The 22,459-nt window shown below is 43.4% G+C and overlaps 1 protein-coding gene across 1 annotated transcript in view; it reads left to right on the top strand.

Annotated features, from left to right (window-relative positions):
* LOC129388111 (A disintegrin and metalloproteinase with thrombospondin motifs like) overlaps positions 1-22,459 on the top strand; it is a 64,800-nt gene that overhangs the window by 23,348 nt on the left and 18,993 nt on the right. Inside the window, exons 6-8 of the mRNA XM_072284744.1 lie at positions 969-1,077; positions 1,152-1,283; positions 10,957-11,107. Coding sequence (XP_072140845.1) covers positions 969-1,077; positions 1,152-1,283; positions 10,957-11,107 — 392 coding nt within the window. The remainder of the gene's footprint in view (positions 1-968; positions 1,078-1,151; positions 1,284-10,956; positions 11,108-22,459) is intronic.

The raw sequence follows: 22,459 nt of genomic DNA on the forward strand, positions 1-22,459 counted from the left end.
TCTAGGTACTAGAGGGGTTCTTGTTTCACACATGAAAGTGTAATGACGCCACTCCCTGCTTCGTATGCTACAGTTGCTGTGCTGGGTTGTGTACGCTGCGTAGTAAAAAGGCACGCCATGCTTTTTGCCGCACAGCGTTGGCACTAGTAACATCAGACCTTAGTCTACCGTTTTCAAAAGTTATTAAAGAAACGAGTTGGATGTGATAGAAGACGAGTAACAAAAGCACAAGGGTATCCAATAGAACTGGGTGATTTGGTTTATTTTAAGCAAAACGATTCCATTTGCACGGCCGTTGTAATGAGGGCATCCAATGACAGCTTTATATATGGACCATGAGAGCCGTGAAACAGCGCTTTACAATCTAAACGTAGAAAACATATTCGATACGGTGTGCATTATCTGCTCTGATTCCTGAAGTATCTCGCTGATAAAACAGAAGGTAATCTGGATCAGGTATCGCGTTTTATCAGCATTATATATGATTGCTTTACCAGTACCTTAGCAACAAAGGCTACGCTGGTGTGTGCAAAACATTATATGTGAAGATAGAAAAATTAAATACTATTATTTTTCCGGAATATATATTACAATAAAACTATAATTATTAAAACGGAACATGATATGAAAGAATTATACGTATTAGCACGTTGTGAGCAACGCAAAGGCTTTAAGTATAGTCACTGACAAACTGTAGAGCCGTTAACTCTTTAAAGAGTAAATAACTATCGCAATAAACAAATAACGACACCCAATGAGTGCCTATATATTTATTTTGTTTCTCGTATGTTTCTGTGAGCAGTAGCGTGTCTAAAAGAATAAGAAGGCTGATTATATCGTACTGACTTAAACCTAAAATATAGCGTTCATAGGTAGGTCGCATGATTATTGTTCTTACCATGCATCATAATGTACGAACCGTGTATTGTAACCAAGCTTTGCAAGAGCAATGCTGCCTAAAATTTTAGGACGTGCATATATTGGAGCCACCTGCCGCGAATTGGGAATCGGCGAGGGTGAAGACACGGCCCTTACGTACAACGGAGTCCATACGCTAGCCCACGAACTAGCCCATTCGTAAGTATATTTGCCGCTGCAACTGTGGAAACATAAGCTGATATTTAAAATTGTCCTACCGTTACATTCTGCAGGCTAGGCTCACCGCATGACCAAACCCCGGAGTGCCCTTGGTCTGAAGGATATATGATGAGTTACGTGGATGGAGGATTAAAGAAGTACAAGCTTTCCCGGTGCAGCCAAGCGAAGATTAGAGAATATGTGCAGTAAGCAGCAGCCCATGAATATTCTTGAATCGATATGAATCCTTTATTAGGCAAGCGAAATGCTCGCGACATGTAAATGAGCTGCTCGTTTAAATCTTCAACACAGGGAATCAACGAACGTGAAAGTAATTTTAACGCGACAGCGTTAAGGAGCTCGTGTCGCAGAAAAGCCGGTGTCGTCGGTGTGGGCGTCAGCGGCGTTGGCCGTGAGCGATAAATCCCAGAAGGCACTTCATGAATAAAAAACATCTTGCAAGATGGGCAGGTGGGAATCGAACCAGGGTCTCCGGAGCGTGAGACGGAGACGCTACCACTCAGCCACGAGTTCGTTCCTTCAAAACGGGACAAAATCGCCTCTAGTGAATGTGGTGTTGCCTTAGAAACGTGCCGTAGAAAGTTGTACGGCGGTGTATATCGGTAATTATGACCATGTAACTTACAGAAGTCGCAGTTTCACGAGTAGCGAAGTACGTTCCGCTACATTTCTTCTGCGCTCTGCGCACACGCAGAGCCATCTTGCGGCAAACACAGAAGACCCCCTCCTCGCATTGTACGGCGCTGCCCCGACACGTGGCGCGCCACTCGCCGCATGATCGCGTCCGCCTGCAAGGCGCGTCGGGGCCCGGCTATCTGTGCCGATCGCGACGTTTGGCTGGCGTAGCGCGTTCCACTCTTGAAGGCGAAGCTTAAGCGTTCTCCAATTTTTATTAAATGCAGTATTGTCAATAATCTTCACAGTTACCATTAAATTAGCGAACTAAAAGGAGTTGCTGTGGCATTACATTTATTATAAAGCTCTCTGGTAGGCGTTGTCTCAATTATTATATTTCTGACACACAAGACAAAGGAAGAACCATGGCATATGCAATCCACTTGTTGTAATGAAAGCTGTAAGCAAAGCTTTCTTGAAATGTTTAAAAACAATATAAGTTAGTTATATAAAAGTTAGCTCTTTCAAATTGTGCACATCAAATGCGCAAGTTGCAATGTGTAACTAAACATTCGTGAAATGGTGAATAATGTATACACGTGAAATCAATGTACACAATTATAGCAATTTTCTTTCCATGCAACTCGTAATCCCCTGAAACACTTATGTTTAGGCGTCGCAGAGTAGTACTCGTTATTTTCCTATTGTTTTCCTTCCTTTTCTTTTTTACACTTCACCGTTCGCGAACTATGGAGAAATGTAAACAGCAATTCAATTGAATACACAGTGTGAGACGTCGACGCAGAACATTCACCAGGATGAAGATGATGTTTATCAATGGCAGAGCTCTGAAGAAAGGCGTACGCAGAAAGAAGTGCCACGCACATTTAAACGCGTTCGCGGCTCCTCTCTCTGCTCTTGTTACAGTGGCAAATGCTCAGTGGTCTAAGGATGGGGATTCCAAATATAACAGATACATGCTAATCAAAGAAACCAATCAAAGTCATGCGCTATAGCATTAACAGGTATACGCGCTTTAGTGATACCTATGAGCCGATGTTATGTTTACACGGTAATTTTACGTAGCACTTTAATGTTGGAAAATGCCGAACACAGGTGGTGACTTCACTGGCCTTAACTTGTTGCTCAAAGTTTTGCTCTACATAAGCCGCAACATGCGATGACCGTGATCTGTGATCGTGATCGCGATTTTTTGTGATCTTGCTTTTATAAATAAAATGTTTACTCTTCGACATGCTCCGACTGCCCCAACAGCAGGTACGACGGGGGTAGCCTGAATTGGGGAAAGCAAATACACCCTTTAATATTAGGCTATAGTACATGAGAAGGTGTGTCTGCTTTCTAGATACCTACTAGGCCGCATTAATATTTTATGTTTTTGTAGGTGTGCTGCTTGAGTAGATGCGCTAACTGGCATTGAATCGGTAAGCATGCAATGCAATGTAATTTCGGTATGGGGTCCGGTGATATCAGCTTAACAGGTAAAACATAGCAGTGTTCGCATTCTTCAGAACATATAAAATGAGCGGCTTCTTGCGTTAAAGCTTTCAGGCACCTTTTCTTCCTAGTGTACTTTTTAATAAACGCCCTGACGTGTCTTGCTATTCTTAAAGGGCCCCTGAAACGGTTCGGACAAATTTTGTAGACTCGTAGCGCACACCTTAAGTAGAACATTCGAGCCATAACTTAAGTGAAGCATTATGTATTAATGGAGCTACAAGCGATTACAAGGTACCCTCCTCCCTAGACAGGCTTTTCCTCCTCAACTCGTTCGCCGAGCGATCGGGGCTAAGCTCCGCCTTCACTGGTTCTGCGCCACGATGCGACGTCACATCGTCCACTTCCGGTTGTTTTGGAGCCCGCCCCCGCCCGCGCGAAACGTCCAGCTAGCGGCTTGGCCGTAAACCCCAAGCGAGAGCTATCGAAGCACCGTGCGTTTCGATCATTCTGTCTTAGCGCCGAACGTGTCTGGTATTCTGGTAATCACACACTAGCAGAACGTTTCGATGGAACGGTGGAGGCATAAACTCAAGCTGATGAGGGAACCTTAGCGTAGATGTACGTGAGCTGCCTGATCGGTCTCCATGGTCCAGCCACCCGTGGCGCAGAGCTTAACCAGCTAAAGAAAGAGCTAATATTGCTCTAACCAAATGTAAAACATTTTAAACATTTACAAAAACAACGCGTTAACGATTACACTCCTGCGAAAAATTTACACCGGCAGCAAAGAAGAATACATTTTGTTACTGCTACTGCGTGTGGTTGAGCTCTATGCCACCAGGTGGCTGCACCGTGCAGCCCATTCACATTTGCGCTTCTGTTCATCCCCTGAAACGACACGCAAGGGCCAGGCCCTAACCCATTGCGCTTGCCTTTACCCTAATACCCGACTCGCGAAACGCTATTGCGTTAAGGCGGAACCGCATGGCGCGATTTCAGGCGCGATTGACGCGCGGATGGTGGGACGCGCGCGTCATTTTGACGCGTGCCCAGCATAATCCGTCACCAAATCGCGCCGCTCCGTGATGCTACTCGGAGTAGAAAAAAACGGGTCGCGCGGCGCGTCCGCCAATCAGAGTTCAGGTAGGTCACGTGGCATTTGGTCACGTTGCATTTTGGTTTTTGGTTTTGCCACCAGATGGCCCTGCTCTCTGCGCATCTCGACGGAACTTCTCTGGCGCAATTTTTTTTTTCTCGGCAGAACTGGCGCGTGCGTCAAACAAAGCACGTGCTACCGTGATTTCGTTCGCACATCGTGTTGGTTCGCGCATCGTGTTCCCCTAAAATGGACAAAGCAACCTTCAACGAGGTCGTAATAACTGAAGTGGAGAAGCGTCGCGTCATGTGAGACGTACGCGACGACCACAATTACAAGAACATCAAACGTGACCAGGCTTGGCGCAGATACCCTCGGCGTAGACGATATAGCAGATGCCCTCAGCATCCCCCTTAATAGTAGCAATCGCCTATTCTGCTCGGTAGTAAGCCGCCGACACTCTATTTTCTATGTGAAGTTGTAAACAAGCAGCGGCCTCTAAGCATGCGGAAGGTACATAGTCGCAGTTTCGCACGCAATCTTGCTGCTTGAAATTAAGCTTGACAAATACACTTCGGACAAAAATGTCGCTGTCTCATTACACTAAGATTATTTTTATTATAGTCTTCTGTAATTTTAAAGATATATTATATATGCGGTAACAGAGACAATTCATGTCGTTGGGAGTTATGCTGTCTGGCAACCCGGAAAACGCGACGCGAAAGCGCCGCTCCCTTTTTTCGTGCGGGTACTCGCGCGTCGGCGGCAACGCGGACGTTTGCCGCGAGTCGCGTTTTTCGCTCGCGGCACCCTAATACCCTAATACCGGATTCGCGAAACAATATTGCTTTAGTAATCTTCCGGTCTGAAGTGACGGCCGCAATCGCACAAATCCTGGCGCCCATAGGATAGCGGCAGTTCGATGCGCTGCAGCCAGTCCGCTCGTCTTCTGGCTTGCAGAGGGACACGATGTCGCAGCTTGACATTGCCAGTCGCTACGTTTGTAATCCACAACGCAATAAAGTCGAATCATAGCGCTCGCGAAAAGACAGACAGACACTCACGGCGGAGCTCTTGTCAAAGACGGAGCACATTGTAACACAAGCAGACGACACTTGCTGTGTGCCGGAAGTGCTTAAGTGTACTAAAAAACTGTTCTTGTGCATTCTCTTTATGTTACTTTCTTTTTATAAAAACAAATTAACTAACATTCCAACTATTACGAACAACATTTGTTTACCATAAAGTTGGAAAAATTATCGATCACGCGCCCTGGTCAGCCAATCGGATAGCTCGCCCCACTGACCTCATATGGGTGATTTCCGTCATATGGGTAGGGGTGGCTTAAAATTCCGCCGAGCAATGTGCTGCGATGGGGCAGCGATGTGCATTTTTGAAACCTTATAATAAATTACACGCTTTACGCGGAGCACTTAGATGTGTCAATTAAAGAACAGAAGTACCTACTCTAACGACTCAGTACGTTTGTAGATAATCGTCCAAATCGTTTCAGGGTCCCTTTAAGAATGCGCAGAGGGAGTGCAGGTCCTATGGTTTGACGAGTGGCGAGATGCGTTACATGCTTTCTTCCTTGGTGCTCTTCGTTTTTACATCGAAAACTTTGCCCAAGAGAACAACAGTGTCACAAAAAACTCGATTTTCTTCATAATTTTCAGTCTTGCTGGACTGCATCACGTGGTTATCGCCATTTCACGAGTATCGAATTATATAATCAACGTAGACATTTTAGAACTTTCCTATGGAGTCTTTTATAACTATATTATTCTTTTCTTTTTTTTTTTGTAACCTGGCTCCAATTTTTTCCCCACTCCAATGGTTGCGTGTTGTACTCGTACATGCAAACGATGTAACAAATGTTGTGCACTTCTTCGTTTCTTCTTTGAATGGCACCTACGAGTACCCTATACATAGGAATATTCTTGAGAAACATTTAAATCCCCCAATCTCGTCGATGATTTGGTCGATGCGGGGCACTGGAAAACGGAAGAGTTCCGTTTGTTCGTTAACCTATAGTGCGTGCATAAGTGAGTGATCCGTCTTCCTTGGGTACGGTAGTTATTGGTGAAGCAAATAGTCAAGGTTATGGCGTATAATACCAGAATGGAGCATTTCTTGACGCTTTGGATGTAGCCAGAACGTTCTCTTTTGACTCAGGCAATACGCTTCTTCCTCACAACGGACACATCTCGCACCTCAAATGGTACATTAGGGGTGCTATAACGTAAAGCTATCCCAAACTTTTCTATTCCAAATCGGCAGTCAGCCGTCCGTGGTTGGTCAAAGACATTTTTGAAACACCCCCACTTCGCCTGTCTCTCACTCGGCGTCAAGACAGCCGTGATAGCTCGCCATCTAATATGACGGGTACACGCTGATTATACATGATTAGACCGAACAGAAGAAAAACAGTTATTTCTAAGTCGACGCCTTTTCTCCGTTAGCCCTCGGCTATTGGTCAAACGTTTTCGGGCTGCATCCACTTCAACTGCCTGTCACGCGACGTCACAGAACCGCGAAAGCTCACCGCGTCGAAGTGACGTGTACGCGTTAAAGATGCATTAGGATACTGAACAAAACCGAAGAATTTTCTGAATAGCCACAGACTGCCCCTTTCTGAAAGGAATAAAAGATGGCTGCCGCCGATCGCTCGGGTACTGGCTACTCGCACCTGCCAGAGAGCATAGGTTGATTTGCGTACAATAAATATATTTGCATGGCCGTGTAACGTTTCGGCACGTTTATGACTTCACTCTGCGAACGCTTCTTTGCTGACGATCCGTTTTATCGGAAGTCATAATCTTTCGTTGCATGCCGCAGACATTTTCGACCAGCCACCTCAAGCAAAGTAAGGGAAAGCGAACCATTCGCAGACGCCGGCACCAACCTCTTCACGCGGTTATCGACTTTGAGGGCACTGGCTCGGCACCGTCGAATCTCTCTCCACTTGAACGTGATCCTCGCCTGTTGTCAGCGAATTAGATAAGACAAGCCGCTCAGCGTAGGTAATGTTATTTGTTTTTGCAGCAAACAAAAGTGATCTCCTATAAACGAGGAGAGTGTTTGATTGGTCTGTTCAAACAACCCTGCGGGTGACCGCCTGATGCTTGCGTCGGCGGTTACGCAGACTTGACGTCAGGAGATTGAAGTAAAAATATATTGCAATAGTTATGCCTTATAGGGCCCCTATAGCAGTTGTATCTGCTGGTTGATATGCTCCTACACGTATTTGTTTTAAAAACTTGGACTCAACATCTTCAGAATATGACAGGATTCTCCTTCTTTTCTCCATTATTGTTCCGTCTCTGATTTGTTCATCCGTAGGGATCAAGTCATTCCACAATATAATTAAAAATTTCAAAAATATATTATCGTGTTTTACGTGCCAAAACCGACATCTCATTATGAGGCACGCCGTAGTGTGGGGCTCCTCAAATTGGTACCACCTGGGGTTCTTTAACGTGCACCTTAATCTAAGTGCGCGGGTGTTTTCGCATTTCGCCCCCATCGAAATGCGGCCGCCGTGGCCGGGATTCAATCCCGCGATCTCATGCTTGACAGCCCAACACCATAGCCACTAAGCAGCCACAGCGGCTAACAATGTGATTATATTTAGAAGCTTGGCGTCTGGTCGTGATACGAAAAAAATCAAACTCAACCCCATACTATAACAAACATCTAAATTGAACGCTTGCGTCTTTCCGCCGTTTCAACTCCTGCAAGGTTCCATCATAGATGCAGACCCAAACTACCTTTACAGGCCGGCACAATGCCTTGATGGGCTAGTTCGTGCGAATCCATAATTAATTTGCTTAGCGCAAAACAACGGACACAATAGAGACGGCTGTCGCCTTTCCAGTGTTTATAATCTTCTCGTTTGCAATCCTTGCACTCATGAGGCTGTCTGATGCGCCAGTGTACACGAATAGGGTCATTCCCGGGCATTTACAAGCATGGGTAAAAAGTGTCTGTCTTAACTACAAATACACTGTCGTCTTGTCTGATTACTTTATCGTCATTGCAATGTGAGTTCGTAATTGTTTCCTCGCAATCGGTAGATCTCCTTTTGTGAAATTGCAGTTTTGCAAGGATGCACGCACATTGCGTTACTGCGCACTTTTTCAATAACCGATTTGTCAATCACCTGTCCTGTTGTTGCACATGTGGTCCGACAGCAGATGATAAATTCACTTTCACTTACAGTTAATTGTTCATTCAAGATACATGGTTGTCGGTAGTATACAGGCGAGGAACCCAAAGTCTGATGGTGACATAATTCAATAAATGCAGAGTCACCTACGGTGAAAGGGGTCCTTATTTGAACTTGCGCATGACATTCACGTCTCGTTCTCAGCATCACAGTTGGCACCACTGATCACTCGAGAAGCAAGAGGTCCGCTATTGGCAATAGCCAGTGCTTTCCAGAAAAGTAATAAAGATACTCTCAACTTTCTGGTTAAAAACCATAATCTTGTCCCACAAGCGAAGTGCATTTCCGCTAATTACATACAGAAAGCTCTGTATCCATACTTTCCATGCCTGCTGCTTGTACTCTATGATGCGTAGGCTTAACAGTTTTTTCAGCATGTTGACCAAGGGTCTTCCGCATGTGACATACGCGATGTTTTCGGCGCACCAGTTATTGTGTTCGCAAGTGTACTCATAGAAGTCGGGCCATCTAGTAGTGCTAGACTAAATACCGCCCAATGGCTCAGACTCCTCTACTGATTCAACTCTTCTGTAGTTCGAAAAAGCAAAAAGCAGTTATAAGATGTTTCTGCTGCTGAACTTGTTTCATCTGTAGGCAAACTTGACACATGCCTCAGACAGATTAATGGAAGACGAAGGCGCGCTTACGGTTGCGTTGCAGTGAACTGGACAACCTTGACTTGTCCAAAGGGCGCGACCACGCAATTCCACGTTGATTCTTGCAGCACCTATTGCAATGACGTCTTTCACTGTAGTATGGGCCCTGGCGACGATAACATCGTGCAGAGCCGAGGTGGTCATCTTGTATTGTGCACAAGCGAAGTCCTCTCCATCCGCCTTGTAGCCTATGATGAGTGGCTGGCCTCCTCGCTGTTTCACGTAGAAAGTCACCCACATGTTCAAGTTCATAGCCTACAGTGCCAAAATGTAGGACTCCGCGGAAGCTAGGAGTCTTCGAACATTTATTAAGACAACTTAGCCGCCGTATTCAATCTCTCTCTTCTGTCTTATTGTAGGTGTAGATCCTTGGGAAATACTGGCTTCTTCCCTTCCTTCATAGCCCTGGTTCCCTTTTCTAACTTCATCTGCTTTCGCTCCTGAGCAGCGAATCTTATATACAAACATATCCTGTGTGATAAGGGGACGAGAGACGCGAAATGGTGGACAGGGCAAAGGAAGTTTCATTTTAAAATAAAGTTCAAGATCTTTTCAATACCACGGTGCCTCGGAGAATCATCGTCCTCACCAGCAGCACACTACCTTTAATGTCTACTGCAGGATCCCAGTGACCTTCAATTATCCATGTCTTGCGCTTGCTTATTCCAACGCGCGCCTGCAGATTTCCTAATTTCCCCACCCACTTAATTTTCGGTTGTCTTCGACTTCACTTCTCTGCCCATGGCACTCGTGGTGTAACTCTAATGGTCAATCGGTTATTGGCGCTACGCACTACACCCTACTTAACGTGCCCAGCTCGATTTCTTTCTTTTCATGTCAATAAGACTATCGGCTATCCCCATGTGCTCTGTTGTTCACACTGCTCTCTCCTGTCTCCTATCGTTATGCTCAGTGATGATGATGACGGTGGTGGTGATAGTGACTCGCTTTGTAAAAAAAGCGAAAGGCTTAGAGAAAAGGCATATGTGACTTGAAGTTCCGCGAAATTTCATGTGGGCCAGTATTTACGTGGGCACATGCCTCTGGACTGAACATACTCAAGCTTTACCTAGGAACTTCTGGATAGAGCCTGTTTCTTTATATTGCAAATAAGCGCACATTAATCCAGTGTATATGAAAGTGAGAACCAGCGTTTTATTGCAATACTGTCAAGTTGGTCTATCTGAAACATTTATTACGTCGCAAGATTTATCACGGTGGACTCATTTTCTGTAAACGTGTAAAAGTCGAACATAGCCATATAGCTGCGTCAGAGATTTTAATACTCAATGATATAATTGGAATAATGTTACTATGAGCCATATTGAATGCGCAACCTTTAATCTGGTCAGCTATATGTATTTCAGGTACAATAACATGCTTGTAAAAAGAAATTTGGGCTTTTGACGTCTTTCTTGGCAGACAGTTTAGTGAAGAAAATAAAGATCTGGCATTCAGCGGCCACTACGATGATCTTACGTCGTAAAATCTGCTAATATAGCACTAACGCCCTAACCCAACCCACTGTGTGAAGGCTGATCATTTGCAGAGAAGTGTCCACTATAAGATGAGATTCTTTTCACTGTCAGACAACTGGCACTTTAGCCTGAAACCCGAAAATCTAGATTCATCTGAGCAATCATATAGTGCGTCTTTTGTTGTCTATATATGCAATTCAGGTTCTAAATTGGCACAATAGTTATCATGTATATGCCCATCTGGGCTAGAAATGATGTTTCATATACCAGCGTTTTTTTATGTTATTTCCGACATTGCTCAGAGCGGGCTCTTATTTCTCGCAGGAAACTTCCACAAGATTGCATTAAAGTCCAGAATGAGAAGAACTACTCCACCAACCACAAGAAGTTTCCCGGACAGACAGTGCGAAAGCTGTATTTCTGCAGGAAGATGATAAAGCAAAAAGCAAAAGGAAATAAAATCTTCGAAAAATCGGTGAGTTTGCAAGTTGCAAGTAAGAGCATACTTTCTCTCAATTCAACGCTCATAGATGGTATTCAATGGGTTTCGTTTGCACGACCATAAACTCTCTGCTGGTGACCTCGTACTCTTTTAAATATCACGCTGGTTTCAACTATCCAACAAGCTCTAGCGAGCCACAGTTGCGGAACAACCGTAAGCTAGCGAAGTAAAAAAAAAGGGAACGTCTTGCCATCAACTTAATTTAATGCTTGATTCGACCCACTTGAATCAAAAGCAGAAGCTCTCTACCAGAAGCACGGACCTATCGGCACTTGTCTGTGAGGTCACTGGTGGCAGAACTACCCCCTCAATCTTTATTCGTAAATAAAAGGTACTTGCACGTATTCGAAATGTTACATACACTCGGTTATACGCTTCCATTAACTAAAAAGATCACACTTAGCAAGACTCAAAGCTGAGATAATACATTTATAAGAAATTGTGGGATAAAATTTATCGTGATCAAAACTTATTGTATAGTAAACATACGCGATCAAAGTGTATTGGCAAGACTCAATGGCTCAAGCACCCAGCTTCGAATTATTTTTCTGTAACGTTCATAAAGGTACACTCGATGTGAAAACGAATAAAGATAAGGGAAATATTTGTACCACGGGAAACGCAGTGTTTCATATGTCGAAGACCTCAAAATACCATGGAGTCCATCTTCCTAGATTGCTGAAACTCAAAAAATATTTGCCTCTGGATGCCGATGCTATCAGGTTATCACTGGTGCATAAAGATGATGATGGCGTGACTGACATTTCCGTAATCTTGCTTGGTTTTCAAGCATATGGGAAAATATGGCTGCTTTCTACACCGATAGTAATGTTTGAAGTAGGTAAAGGCAAGGCGCAGAAGACCAGGACTTAGGAAGAAGAACACAAACGACAAGACGGGCGCCACTCACAACTAAGTTTATTTTCGCACCAAGCCTGCCTTATGTAGGTCATTCACGCCGACTCACGCACACAACTTTAGAAGGGAAAAAAAAACACAGCAATCTATCGACCATTCAGGAATGTTATCTGCGCAGCTATCGACAGAGCAAACAAGAACCACACGTGGATCAGCACAGGAGCCAACTGATCTAGTAAAGCCTTTTTCAACGCCAACGGGGACAAAAAACCAGACATAAAAAGTACCGTCTACACTTCACTACCATCCAATCTAACCACAACATAAGACACTTCAAACGCCTAAGACCCAGTCAGTGATAAAACCCGCACGACGATGGGAATAATGACCAACGAATAACACGGAAATAGCATGAAAAATGCGTCTAAGAACAGTGTCTGCGTCAAAACTAAAATCTCTAATAGTCACTCACCTAAAAATTGATAGAACATGTAACCGCGCGAAAAAAGAACCACGCGACAAACAATGAAATGGACAGAAGTGATGATGAACTATAAAGGTCTAAGAACAGCGTCTGCGTCAAAAAAACAACAAAAGCCTAAGAGCCCCTAGAAAATCGTCAGCAAAATAAAAACTAGTTAAATAAAAGGATGACAGATGGTAAAACAAATGAAATCACTCTAACAAGACGACTTTTTTAGAAGGTTTCATTTAGGCCTCTTGTTAGAGTGATTTCATTTGTTTTACCATCTGTCATCCTTTTATTTAACTAGTTTTTATTTTGCTGACGATTTTCTAGGGGCTCTTAGGCTTTTGTTGTTTTTTTGACGCAGACGCTGTTCTTAGACCTTTATAGTTCATCATCACTTCTGTCCATTTCATTGTTTGTCGCGTGGTTCTTTTTTCGCGCGGTTACATGTTCTATCAATTTTTAGGTGAGTGACTATTAGAGATTTTAGTTTTGACGCAGACACTGTTCTTAGACGCATTTTTCATGCTATTTCCGTGTTATTCGTTGGTCATTATTCCCATCGTCGTGCGGGTTTTATCACTGACTGGGTCTTAGGCGTTTGAAGTGTCTTATGTTGTGGTTAGATTGAATGGTAGTGAAGTGTAGACGGTACTTTTTATGTCTGGTTTTTTGTCCCCGTTGGCGTTGAAAAAGGCTGTACTAGATCAGTTGGCTCCTGTGCTGATCCACGTGTGGTTCTTGTTTGCTCTGTCGATAGATGCGCAGATAACATTCCTGAATGGTCGATAGATTGCTGTGTTTTCTTTTTTCCTTCTAAAGTTGTGTGCGTGAGTCGGCGTGAATGACCTACATAAGGCAGGCTTGGTGCGAAAATAAACTTAGTTGTGAGTGGCGCCCGTCTTGTCGTTTGTGTTCTTCTTCCTAAGTCCTGGTCTTCTGCGCCTTGCCTTTACCTACTTCAAGCATGAACCAACTAGCCCAAGCAAGAGTTTTACTTGATAGTAATGTACAGCCCATTTCGACAAATTCCGCCAAGGTATCGCTACGTTTCTCGAAGATTACGAAGTAAGAGCGCCATTCCCCGAGTGGATCGGACGTTTTGAGCCCCTTATATTCATGAAAGAGTCTTAGCCTTGCGTCAGCGTTTATCAGGTTGACGTACGGCTAAACCTCTTAATGTGACCCGCATGCATCTCTACCTCACTATGTGTGCGCACTCTTATGACTGGTAATCCCTCAACAGGTCATAAAAGATTCCGGGATAACCCGTCTCAAAGTGAATGTAGACGTTAATGCGAATTGGATAAGCGAGACAACGTCTCGCTCCTGCAGGGACGCGTTATGTATGAGGCGTGTTTGCAGCAAGGTTCCTTTTGCGCGCCTCCCTTTGTACATGCAGTGCCACATAGCGGCGCTGTTGCGAAATCCTCGCCTGGCAGGTTTATTGTATAGTATTCACACGATGTATTGTTAATGTTCATACTGATATATATATATATATATATATATATATATATATATATATATATATAGAGAGAGAGAGAGAGAGAGAGAGAGAGAGAGAGAGAGAGAGAGAGAGAAGAGGGTGTCCCAGCTAACTTGGACCAAGATTTCGAAAAACCTATGCGTTCTTCAGAACAGAAATCTCGTGGATGTTAGCGTTTATCTAAATATACAGTAGCATTTTTTGCTCGTCGTCTTTGAGTAATTAGTAGAGATAAATTAACTTCTTAAATATAACTTGAAACGTTCCAACGGCAGTAGGAAAGTTGTGGAGCTTGCAGAGAGCGCGTAGTGCCGGTAGGTTCGTATGCGCTGTGCTTTCGACTTTTTCTTGGCGTTGAAGCGACAGATACACGGAGGACAACTGGCTCGCGGCCGCGATTCCTAACTCCAGCGTTTTTACAGACAGTTTCCGCTGTCATCGAGCGAGATGTGCCCATGTTTATCTGTGCGCACGTGACGCCATGCTGGGTAATTTAGTTTAAACACGTTGACGGGCTTGAATTCATGATAGATTATGTAACCGCGACTGAATAAGGACGTAGAAAGAAGCAGACACACAAAGACAGTGCTGTATTTGTGTGTCTGTTTCTTTCTACGTCCTCGTTGAGTCACGTTTACATATTCTATAATTGTTAGTTGAGTTTGTAAGTGAATGTTTCCAATTTTCTATAGCCTATAAAACTACTATCCTTGCTTCGTACAGCAATCTACTAATTTGCTGTCACAATCGGTGCTTTTCCTTTCGGGCGGAACTGCGAACTTTCTCTTTAGACCAGTTAGTTTACCAACCGGCTGGAATAAGTGGTCCGCCATGTTGTGTGCTTGGTCTAATGTTCATAAACAGTCTATTTCAGAATAACACTTTAAATATTGAAAATGGCATTTAGGCCCATAAAATGAACGCATTCACCTGCCCAATTTAAGGAAACCATGAGCGGATGAATTGATCGGTTTCTGTTATCACTGTTTGCAAAAGATCAGATGACAATGCCATCTCAGACTATTTGAACGCCTGTGTTCTGCAGTTTTTATTACATTATGATGTAAATGAATTATGGTTACGTTTTAAGGACATTGTATTTTTGTTAATAAAACTACATTCCCTCCAGAAAGAAACGATTAACAAACGTTATGCTCGGGTATCGCGCGAAATATTACACTTAAAACGGAAAATTAAGGAGCGCAAGAATAAAACTATGTGTTACCTACAGAATCTCGTATGCATGCTACAAGATCTAAAGGGCCAAGGAAAATTTTTTTTGCACAGTTAGTCTGCCTTCTTACATCACGAATAAACCAAAATATTTCTGGTGCTACCGATCGAGGGAGCAGCACATTGTATCGCAGTTTACTGTTTCTAACGAAGCTGTTATTCAGCCTGACGTCATAGCAAGCACATTTTATTAATTTGTTTTAATCCGTGCTTACCAGAACGACCTTTAACGGCCCCTCTCCATGCTGTCAGTTCGACAATCCGATGCCTGAAATAGATATCGATCAAGAGGAAATTTTTCGCCTCTTGCACAAACTGTATGTAAAGAACCCTGCGGCCCCGACTTCATAACAAACGCATTTCCTCGAATACGTGCCGTTTGGATCGATAAATACTTATATATAATTTACAGGCGATCTTTGGAAACTTCAGTAATACCTAACCACAGGTGAATGGTCAAGGCAATACGTGTGCACAAATCTGACTCTAAACTCGACGTAAAGGACTACAGACCAGTTTCATTATCATGTGCGTGCAGTATATCGTGCGAGCATATCATTTATAAGGTCATAATATTGCATTTAGAGAACACTAACCTATGATACAGCGGGCAACATGGATTCCGTTCCGGTTAATCTAGAACAACTCAGTTGGCTCGGATAACCTATCATATAGCTGCCGCAATAAATAATAGAAGCCAAATAGACACTAATTTCTTAAATTTTTGAAAGGCATCATCTAGATCCTATTACTAAACTAAGTGCCATTAGTATACACGCGAAACCAGTTTCATACATTAATATCTACCTCGAAAATAGAAGGCAATACGTAGCTTTGAGCGACAGTATGTCTAATTATCTTAACGTCTTTTCTGGTGTGCCACAAGGTTCGTTTTTTGCGCCCTTCCTTTTCCTAATTTACCTCAATGATATTCGATTACGCGTTCAGCTGCCTATTCAAGTGCCCTTATTCGCCGACGATATCTTACTGTACAGAACAATAAATAGCCAAGAGGAATAAAACTAAACAATTCGTTAGCTTCAATAGAACATTCGTGCAACAAAGGGGGGATGAAATTGAATGTAACAAAAACTCCCAGTATCTCCTTTACAGACAAGAAAAATGCGCTCCAGTTTACGTACACAATAAATTATATCTCGCGCAGAAAATCCGATGAGGTGGCATATTCTGGGGTTCATTTTAGACCAAAATTAAACTGGGAACCTGATATATATAATATATATGGAGGCTCTAGGTAAACTGCGTTCTTGAGGAGAAAACTTAGAAACGCACCTCCTAGTGTGAAATGCGTGCAGAACTCTCATTAGACACCGCTTTACAGCATGCTGACATAATTTTGGCTCTGCACCAAAAGTATTTAACCGAATAACAAGAAAGCACACAAAACTTAGCATTGAGATTCACATATTCGTAATATTCACGTCAAAGGAGCATAACGAGCCTGCGTATCAAGGCTAACATCCAACCACTAGCTCAGCGCAGAATGGTTCCCAGATAAAATTTTTATATTTACTTTGTCACAACTCTTATATGTTACAGTAAGCAATATACATTCAAGCGCCATTGAGACATTCAGTCCGAACGAATCATAATAAATCAATACGCCACAATCTCAGCCATAATAACACTCACAAGTACTCTTATTCTCACACGCCATACACCCTTTGGGGTGTATATTTGCCACACAATAATAATCATCAGTCTTGCATGCGTTTCCTTTCTTGAAAACGCTGAGCTCGTTTTTTCCTGTCAAGAATGCTCTTGTCATGCTGATAACGCGTATCCTGTTCGTGACCAGGAAGTACTGGGCTCGCAGCGTTAAAGAAATGAAATGCGGCCAAGACAGGTGACGGTTATTGTTGAGTGGCAAGATAGCACCCAAAGGGTGCAATGTTGTTTAGGAGTGTACGCAAAACTTGAGAGTAACGCTAGTTGGCAGCAAAAAGATTAGGCAGAAAGACAGTACCGTGAAAGTGCCTGAAGTTCCCCAAAGAACGCTTGTCGCGTTAACATTCAACCCTCGTCACCCGATCGCGAAGAAGAGCATACACCATCGGGCTGGTATGCTCGGCGGCCCAGGTTCTATACTGACCACTATCGAAGTTTTAAAGTGTTTCGTCTTAATAAGATTATTATTCTTTGGGTACCTCCACGCAGTTTGCGGAGGTTGACTTTGTGTCTGTGTCTAACCGTTCTCTGTGGAGCCGCAATGCGGGCTTGTTGGCGGGGCAACTAAGAATACGATTTTAGTGGGTACAGACGAGAACTCAAGAAGGCACACCAACGACACAGACACGTCGCTAACTTCACAAAACTTTCTTTACCTCTTTTCCCGACTTCCCGGGAGTTGATGTGGTCTTACTAGCGCACCGCTCGGTTTCTTGCAACACCACCAGGTGGCGCTCACATCTGCGCATCCTTGCTGCGCTCACCTCCGCGCATCCTTCCTGTGAACAGGAACGCAACAATTTAGGTTTTAAATTTAGTGTTAGAAAATCGGGTGTTATGGTATTCAATGAAAACAGTGAACAGACAGTGGAGATACAGGGCCAGGAACTACTTCGGATAACAGAATACAAATACCTTGGTATATGGATAAACGAGGGCAATAGATATATGGAAACACAGGAAAAAACAATAACAGTGAAGGGGAAGAGAAATGCAGCCATAATGAAGCACAGAGCGTAATGGGGATACAATAGGTACGAGGTGTTCCGAGGCATGTGGAAAGGGGCCATGGTTCCAGGACTTACTTTTGGAAATGCGGTTGTTTGCTTTAAATCAGGGGTACAATCAGGACTCGATGGGAACCAAAGGTCAGTGGGTCGCCTCGCATTGGGTGATCACGGGAAGACTACAAATGAAGCTGTGCAGGGTGATATGGGCTGGACTAGTTTTGAAGTGAGGGAAGCTCGCAGTAAAATTGAGTATGAAGAACGCCTGAGGAATATGGAAGAAAGTAAATGGGCTGAGAGAGTGTTCAGGTATTTGTACAGGAAAAACATTATTTCGCAGTGGAGGAAAAGAACTAGGAAGCTTACCAGCAAGTATGTGGCCTGTAGGATGGGCAACACTGCAACAAAGACGGTCAAGCGGAAAGTCAGAAAGGCTGAAATAATCTCATGGGTGGCGGCAATGGAAAGGAAACCTCCCATGAATAACTATTTAAGAGGAAAAAACGAAATCAGGAAAGAAACAATTTATGATAACTCAAAGGGAAGCTCATTACTTTTCGAAGCGAGATCGGGATGCCTTAGAACACGCACCTATAAAGCGAGATATAAGAAGGAACAAGAAGCATGTGCTTGCTGCGGTAAAGCTAGGGAAACTATGGAGCATGTTTTATTAGACTGTGAAGGCGTCTACCCAGCGGTCGATTTAGGCACCACTGGCCTCCTTGAAGCCCTTGGGCTGAGCGGGAGCAGTGGAAAAGTGAACATGTGAACAGTAGGCATTAGTAAGAGGCGATTGGAGGATTGGTGGCCGAAAAGTAGGGAAACGACAAAAAACGGAGACGTACAAAAGCACAGTTAGCAATAGGGGATCAGAAAATTTGGGTGTGGGAGTTCATAATGTTAATTTTTTTTTTTTATTGTTTAACTTAGGTAGGACATTAGGCAGTATAATAGCAAGAGCTTGGTGGCGCAACCCACCATCCCGTTCCAGAGGGGACGCTGATAACATCCATCCATCCATCCATCCTTGAAAGTATGAGAGAAGGTATGGTAGTTTCAACGAGACGGGATACACTTCAGTCACAGGCTTGCACGATAAGTGGGTGGGCGACTTGCTATGCGCGCAGTCGCTTTTTGGGGAGCTCATGGGCGCTCATGAGCCAGAAGTAGTAATGAAAAAGGTCCCCTAAGGAAACCTCATAATGGCATCGCCGTCAATAACAGCAAAAGGAAGAAAACAAAAAATAGAGCTCACATGCAATAGGCTACATAAACATGCAGGGCGGCAGAAAAAATAAAAAGGGGGTAGGGATAGAGCAGCAGTTAAATAGGGAACATATAGGGGTGTATGCGGTTGCAGAAACGCACCTTAGAGACTCAGAATGGACTCCAGTGATTAAGAATTATATTGGCGAAGGATGCAACAAAATTAAATCAGAAAGGGAAGGAGGGGGAGTCGCAATACTCACTAATCAGGGACCCAAATGGAAGATTGTAAATTCAAAATGTCAACAACATCTTTAATTATCATGCACATTGAGTCGGAAGAAAACTTGAATAGGCGGCAGCACAAGAGGAAAGACACGGGCGGAGACAAGAAGACAGGGACGAGCGCTGAACTTCCAGCAACAAATTTCGAATGGTTCACGAAAATATACGTGCTATCGGAACCAGGGGTTATCATGCGTGCAGGCGTAAATCTGCCAGTTCTTTGTCTGCGAAGGTGATGGATAGAATGCTGATACATCCCTCCCGAAGTCTAGAAATTCGTACAGATTCTGCGATCTCCCTTGTCAGACGGGCTTTACTGCACTTGATACGTAAGCGTTTTCAAGGTTGGGCAAACAGTCCTCGCAAGGAAGACAATAACTTGCCAGCAAACCTTCAAAATCTTTTCCTCCTGGCGCACTTTCGCGTTGTTTGCGTGCTCCCTTAACCTATCGTTAACAAATCTACCAGTTTGGCCAACGTACACTTTTCCGCACCTAATAGAAACTTCATAGACACCCTCCTGTAAAGAGCCGGAAAGTTTACTTTGATCAGGCTGGGTGATGTGTTAAAGATATATGTCAAGGGAGCACGCAAATAACATAAAAAATGAGCTAGAAGGAAAGGATTTTGAAGGTTAGCTGGCAAGTAATTGTCTGACTTTCAAGGACTGTTCGCCCAACCTTGAAAACACTTCCGTTATCAAGAGGACTAAAACGCGTCTGGCACGGGAAATCACAGAATCTGAAAGGATCTCTAGACTTGGGGAGGGATGAATCGGCATAACTTACATCAATCACCCTTGTAGACAAAGAGCTGGCATACAGGTGTTTGCGCATGCGCAGCTGATAACCCCTGGATCGCACTGCACGTGTATCTTCGTGAACCATTCACAATTTGTTGTTGGAAGTTCAGTGCTCGTCCTTGTCCTCTTGTCTGCATCCGTGTCTTTCGTTTTAAAGCTGCCGCCCTTTTCATAGATTTAGCAACAAGCTAAATTCGCCACATTAATCAGACAACTAGGCTGGGCGTAACGTATTTCTGGACCGGAAATTATTGCACTGAGAAGAATCAAGTGTTATTGCTATGCGTAAGTGCTGATATTAAGGGTTTCGAGAAGGATGTCGAAATCCTCCTGGTAGGTGACATGAATGTCCACATACAGATCTAGTTGGTTATTCCAACAACTACAGAAAATCAATGCTACATCTCTGTAAGCAACATAACCTCGTTGTAATGAATACAGGGCCTAATTATGATGGGCTGAACACACGGGAAGTTGGAAACAGGCAATCGACCATTGATTACTGCCTGACGGCAAAAAGAATAAATGATTTCAGAAAAATAGTCACTGACGAGGAAGGGTATAGCAGGATAGGGAGGAACCATAAACTCATAATTTTGAATATGGGATATGTAATTGGGAAAGAGAGCAAGGAGCGAGGAATGGTCAGTCCAAATTTAAACATTGAACAAATAACGCATATTGTCAGACAAGTGGAGAAAGAACTTCACAAATGGCCTAAGAAAGAGTGTTAGTATAGTAAGCTTCTAAGTGTAATTACGAAAGAAATATGGAAAGAGAAGCAACATGCTTGATTGAAAGGGAAAAAAACATAATCTGATGGCACAGGGAGATAGGACAAGCGATCGCCGAACGACAGAAGGCATCACGAGAGCATATGCAGTCAAAAAAGGCGTCGTTGCCGCAGGGTGAAGTAGATAGGCAATAGGAAATATGCCGTCAGAAAAAATTTATGGTTAAAAGACTGGTTCAAGCAAAGGTAAAAATTGAAAGTGAATTTCGCTTATCACAAATACGTGAGAGACAGAAGCCCACACCTAGAATATTTTGGAACCACCTAAACTTATTAGGCAGGAAGTCTGGGACAACACAATAACGTATCCTAGACGAAGATGGAGACCAACTAGAAGGCTGCGCGGCATCAAATTATATCCGAAAAGTAACAGCCAATCTTTCCAAGGCAATGACGAGGTTGTTTCGGAGGGAAAAAAGAGCATGATAGCGAACTAAACGAAAAATGAGCACGTGCTGACAAAATTCAACTGGAAGAAAGCCGAAGAGAAAATTTCGAAGTGCGCAGCCACAAAACTAAACGAGGTGCCCGTTTGGCTGATTAATAAACTAGGCACAAAACGTAAGGAACCTCAGTTGGAAGCAGTAGAAAAAAACATTAAAAATAGACGAAAACCAGACAGTTGGCGAAAAATTAGAATGAATTTGATTTATAAAGCTCAGGGGGAGAAAGATAGAATTCGCTCGTGTATACCACTGGCCATCACATCGGTAATATACAGGCTAGCAATGCAGGCAATCAATATTAAAGCTGCAAGCATGGGCCGAGAATAGTGGCATTTTGGGAGAACTACGGCGCCAGAAAAGGTAGGCGTTTAGATGAAAACTTATTCATTCTTACTAAATGTATTGAAATACCAACAGTAGAAAGCAGATCATTATATGTTGCCTTTTTAGACATTACAGGAGCGTATGACAACCTAGAGCGCTACGTTTTGTGGGGTATTCCTAAAAGGGTAGGCTTAGTCGACGATTTCCTACAGCTTTTGGATGAGATTTACTTTAAAAATACCGTTTGTGTTGAATGGGAGAGGATGGGGACTGAGGAGAAAGTTGATATCAACGAGGAACTGTGGCAGGGGTGCCCTTTATCACCACTGCTGTTTATGATGTACATGGCGAGGATGGAAAGCGCTATAGAGGGAAGTAATATCGAGTTTAATCGCTCGCCCGTTCAAATAGGCGGATACAGTAGTTGAGCAGAAGCTTCCAGGTTTTTTTATGCGGACGACGTTGTGTTGCTAGCTAACAAGCTAAGTGACATGCAACGCGTGGCTAATATCTGTGGACAGAAAGGCGAGAATTTAAGTTAAAAATATTGCGTTAAAATGAGGTGTTATGATAGTCAATGAAAACTGTGAACAGACAGTGTCAGAACAGGGTCAGTAAATCTCTTGCTTGAAAGATTATATATACCTTGGCATATGGATAAATCAAGGCAATAGATATATTGAAACACTGGAAAAGATCAATAACAGTAAAGAGGAAGAGAAGT

Source organism: Dermacentor andersoni, chromosome 10, assembly GCF_023375885.2.
Source record: "Dermacentor andersoni chromosome 10, qqDerAnde1_hic_scaffold, whole genome shotgun sequence".
Classification (NCBI taxonomy): domain Eukaryota; kingdom Metazoa; phylum Arthropoda; class Arachnida; order Ixodida; family Ixodidae; genus Dermacentor; species Dermacentor andersoni.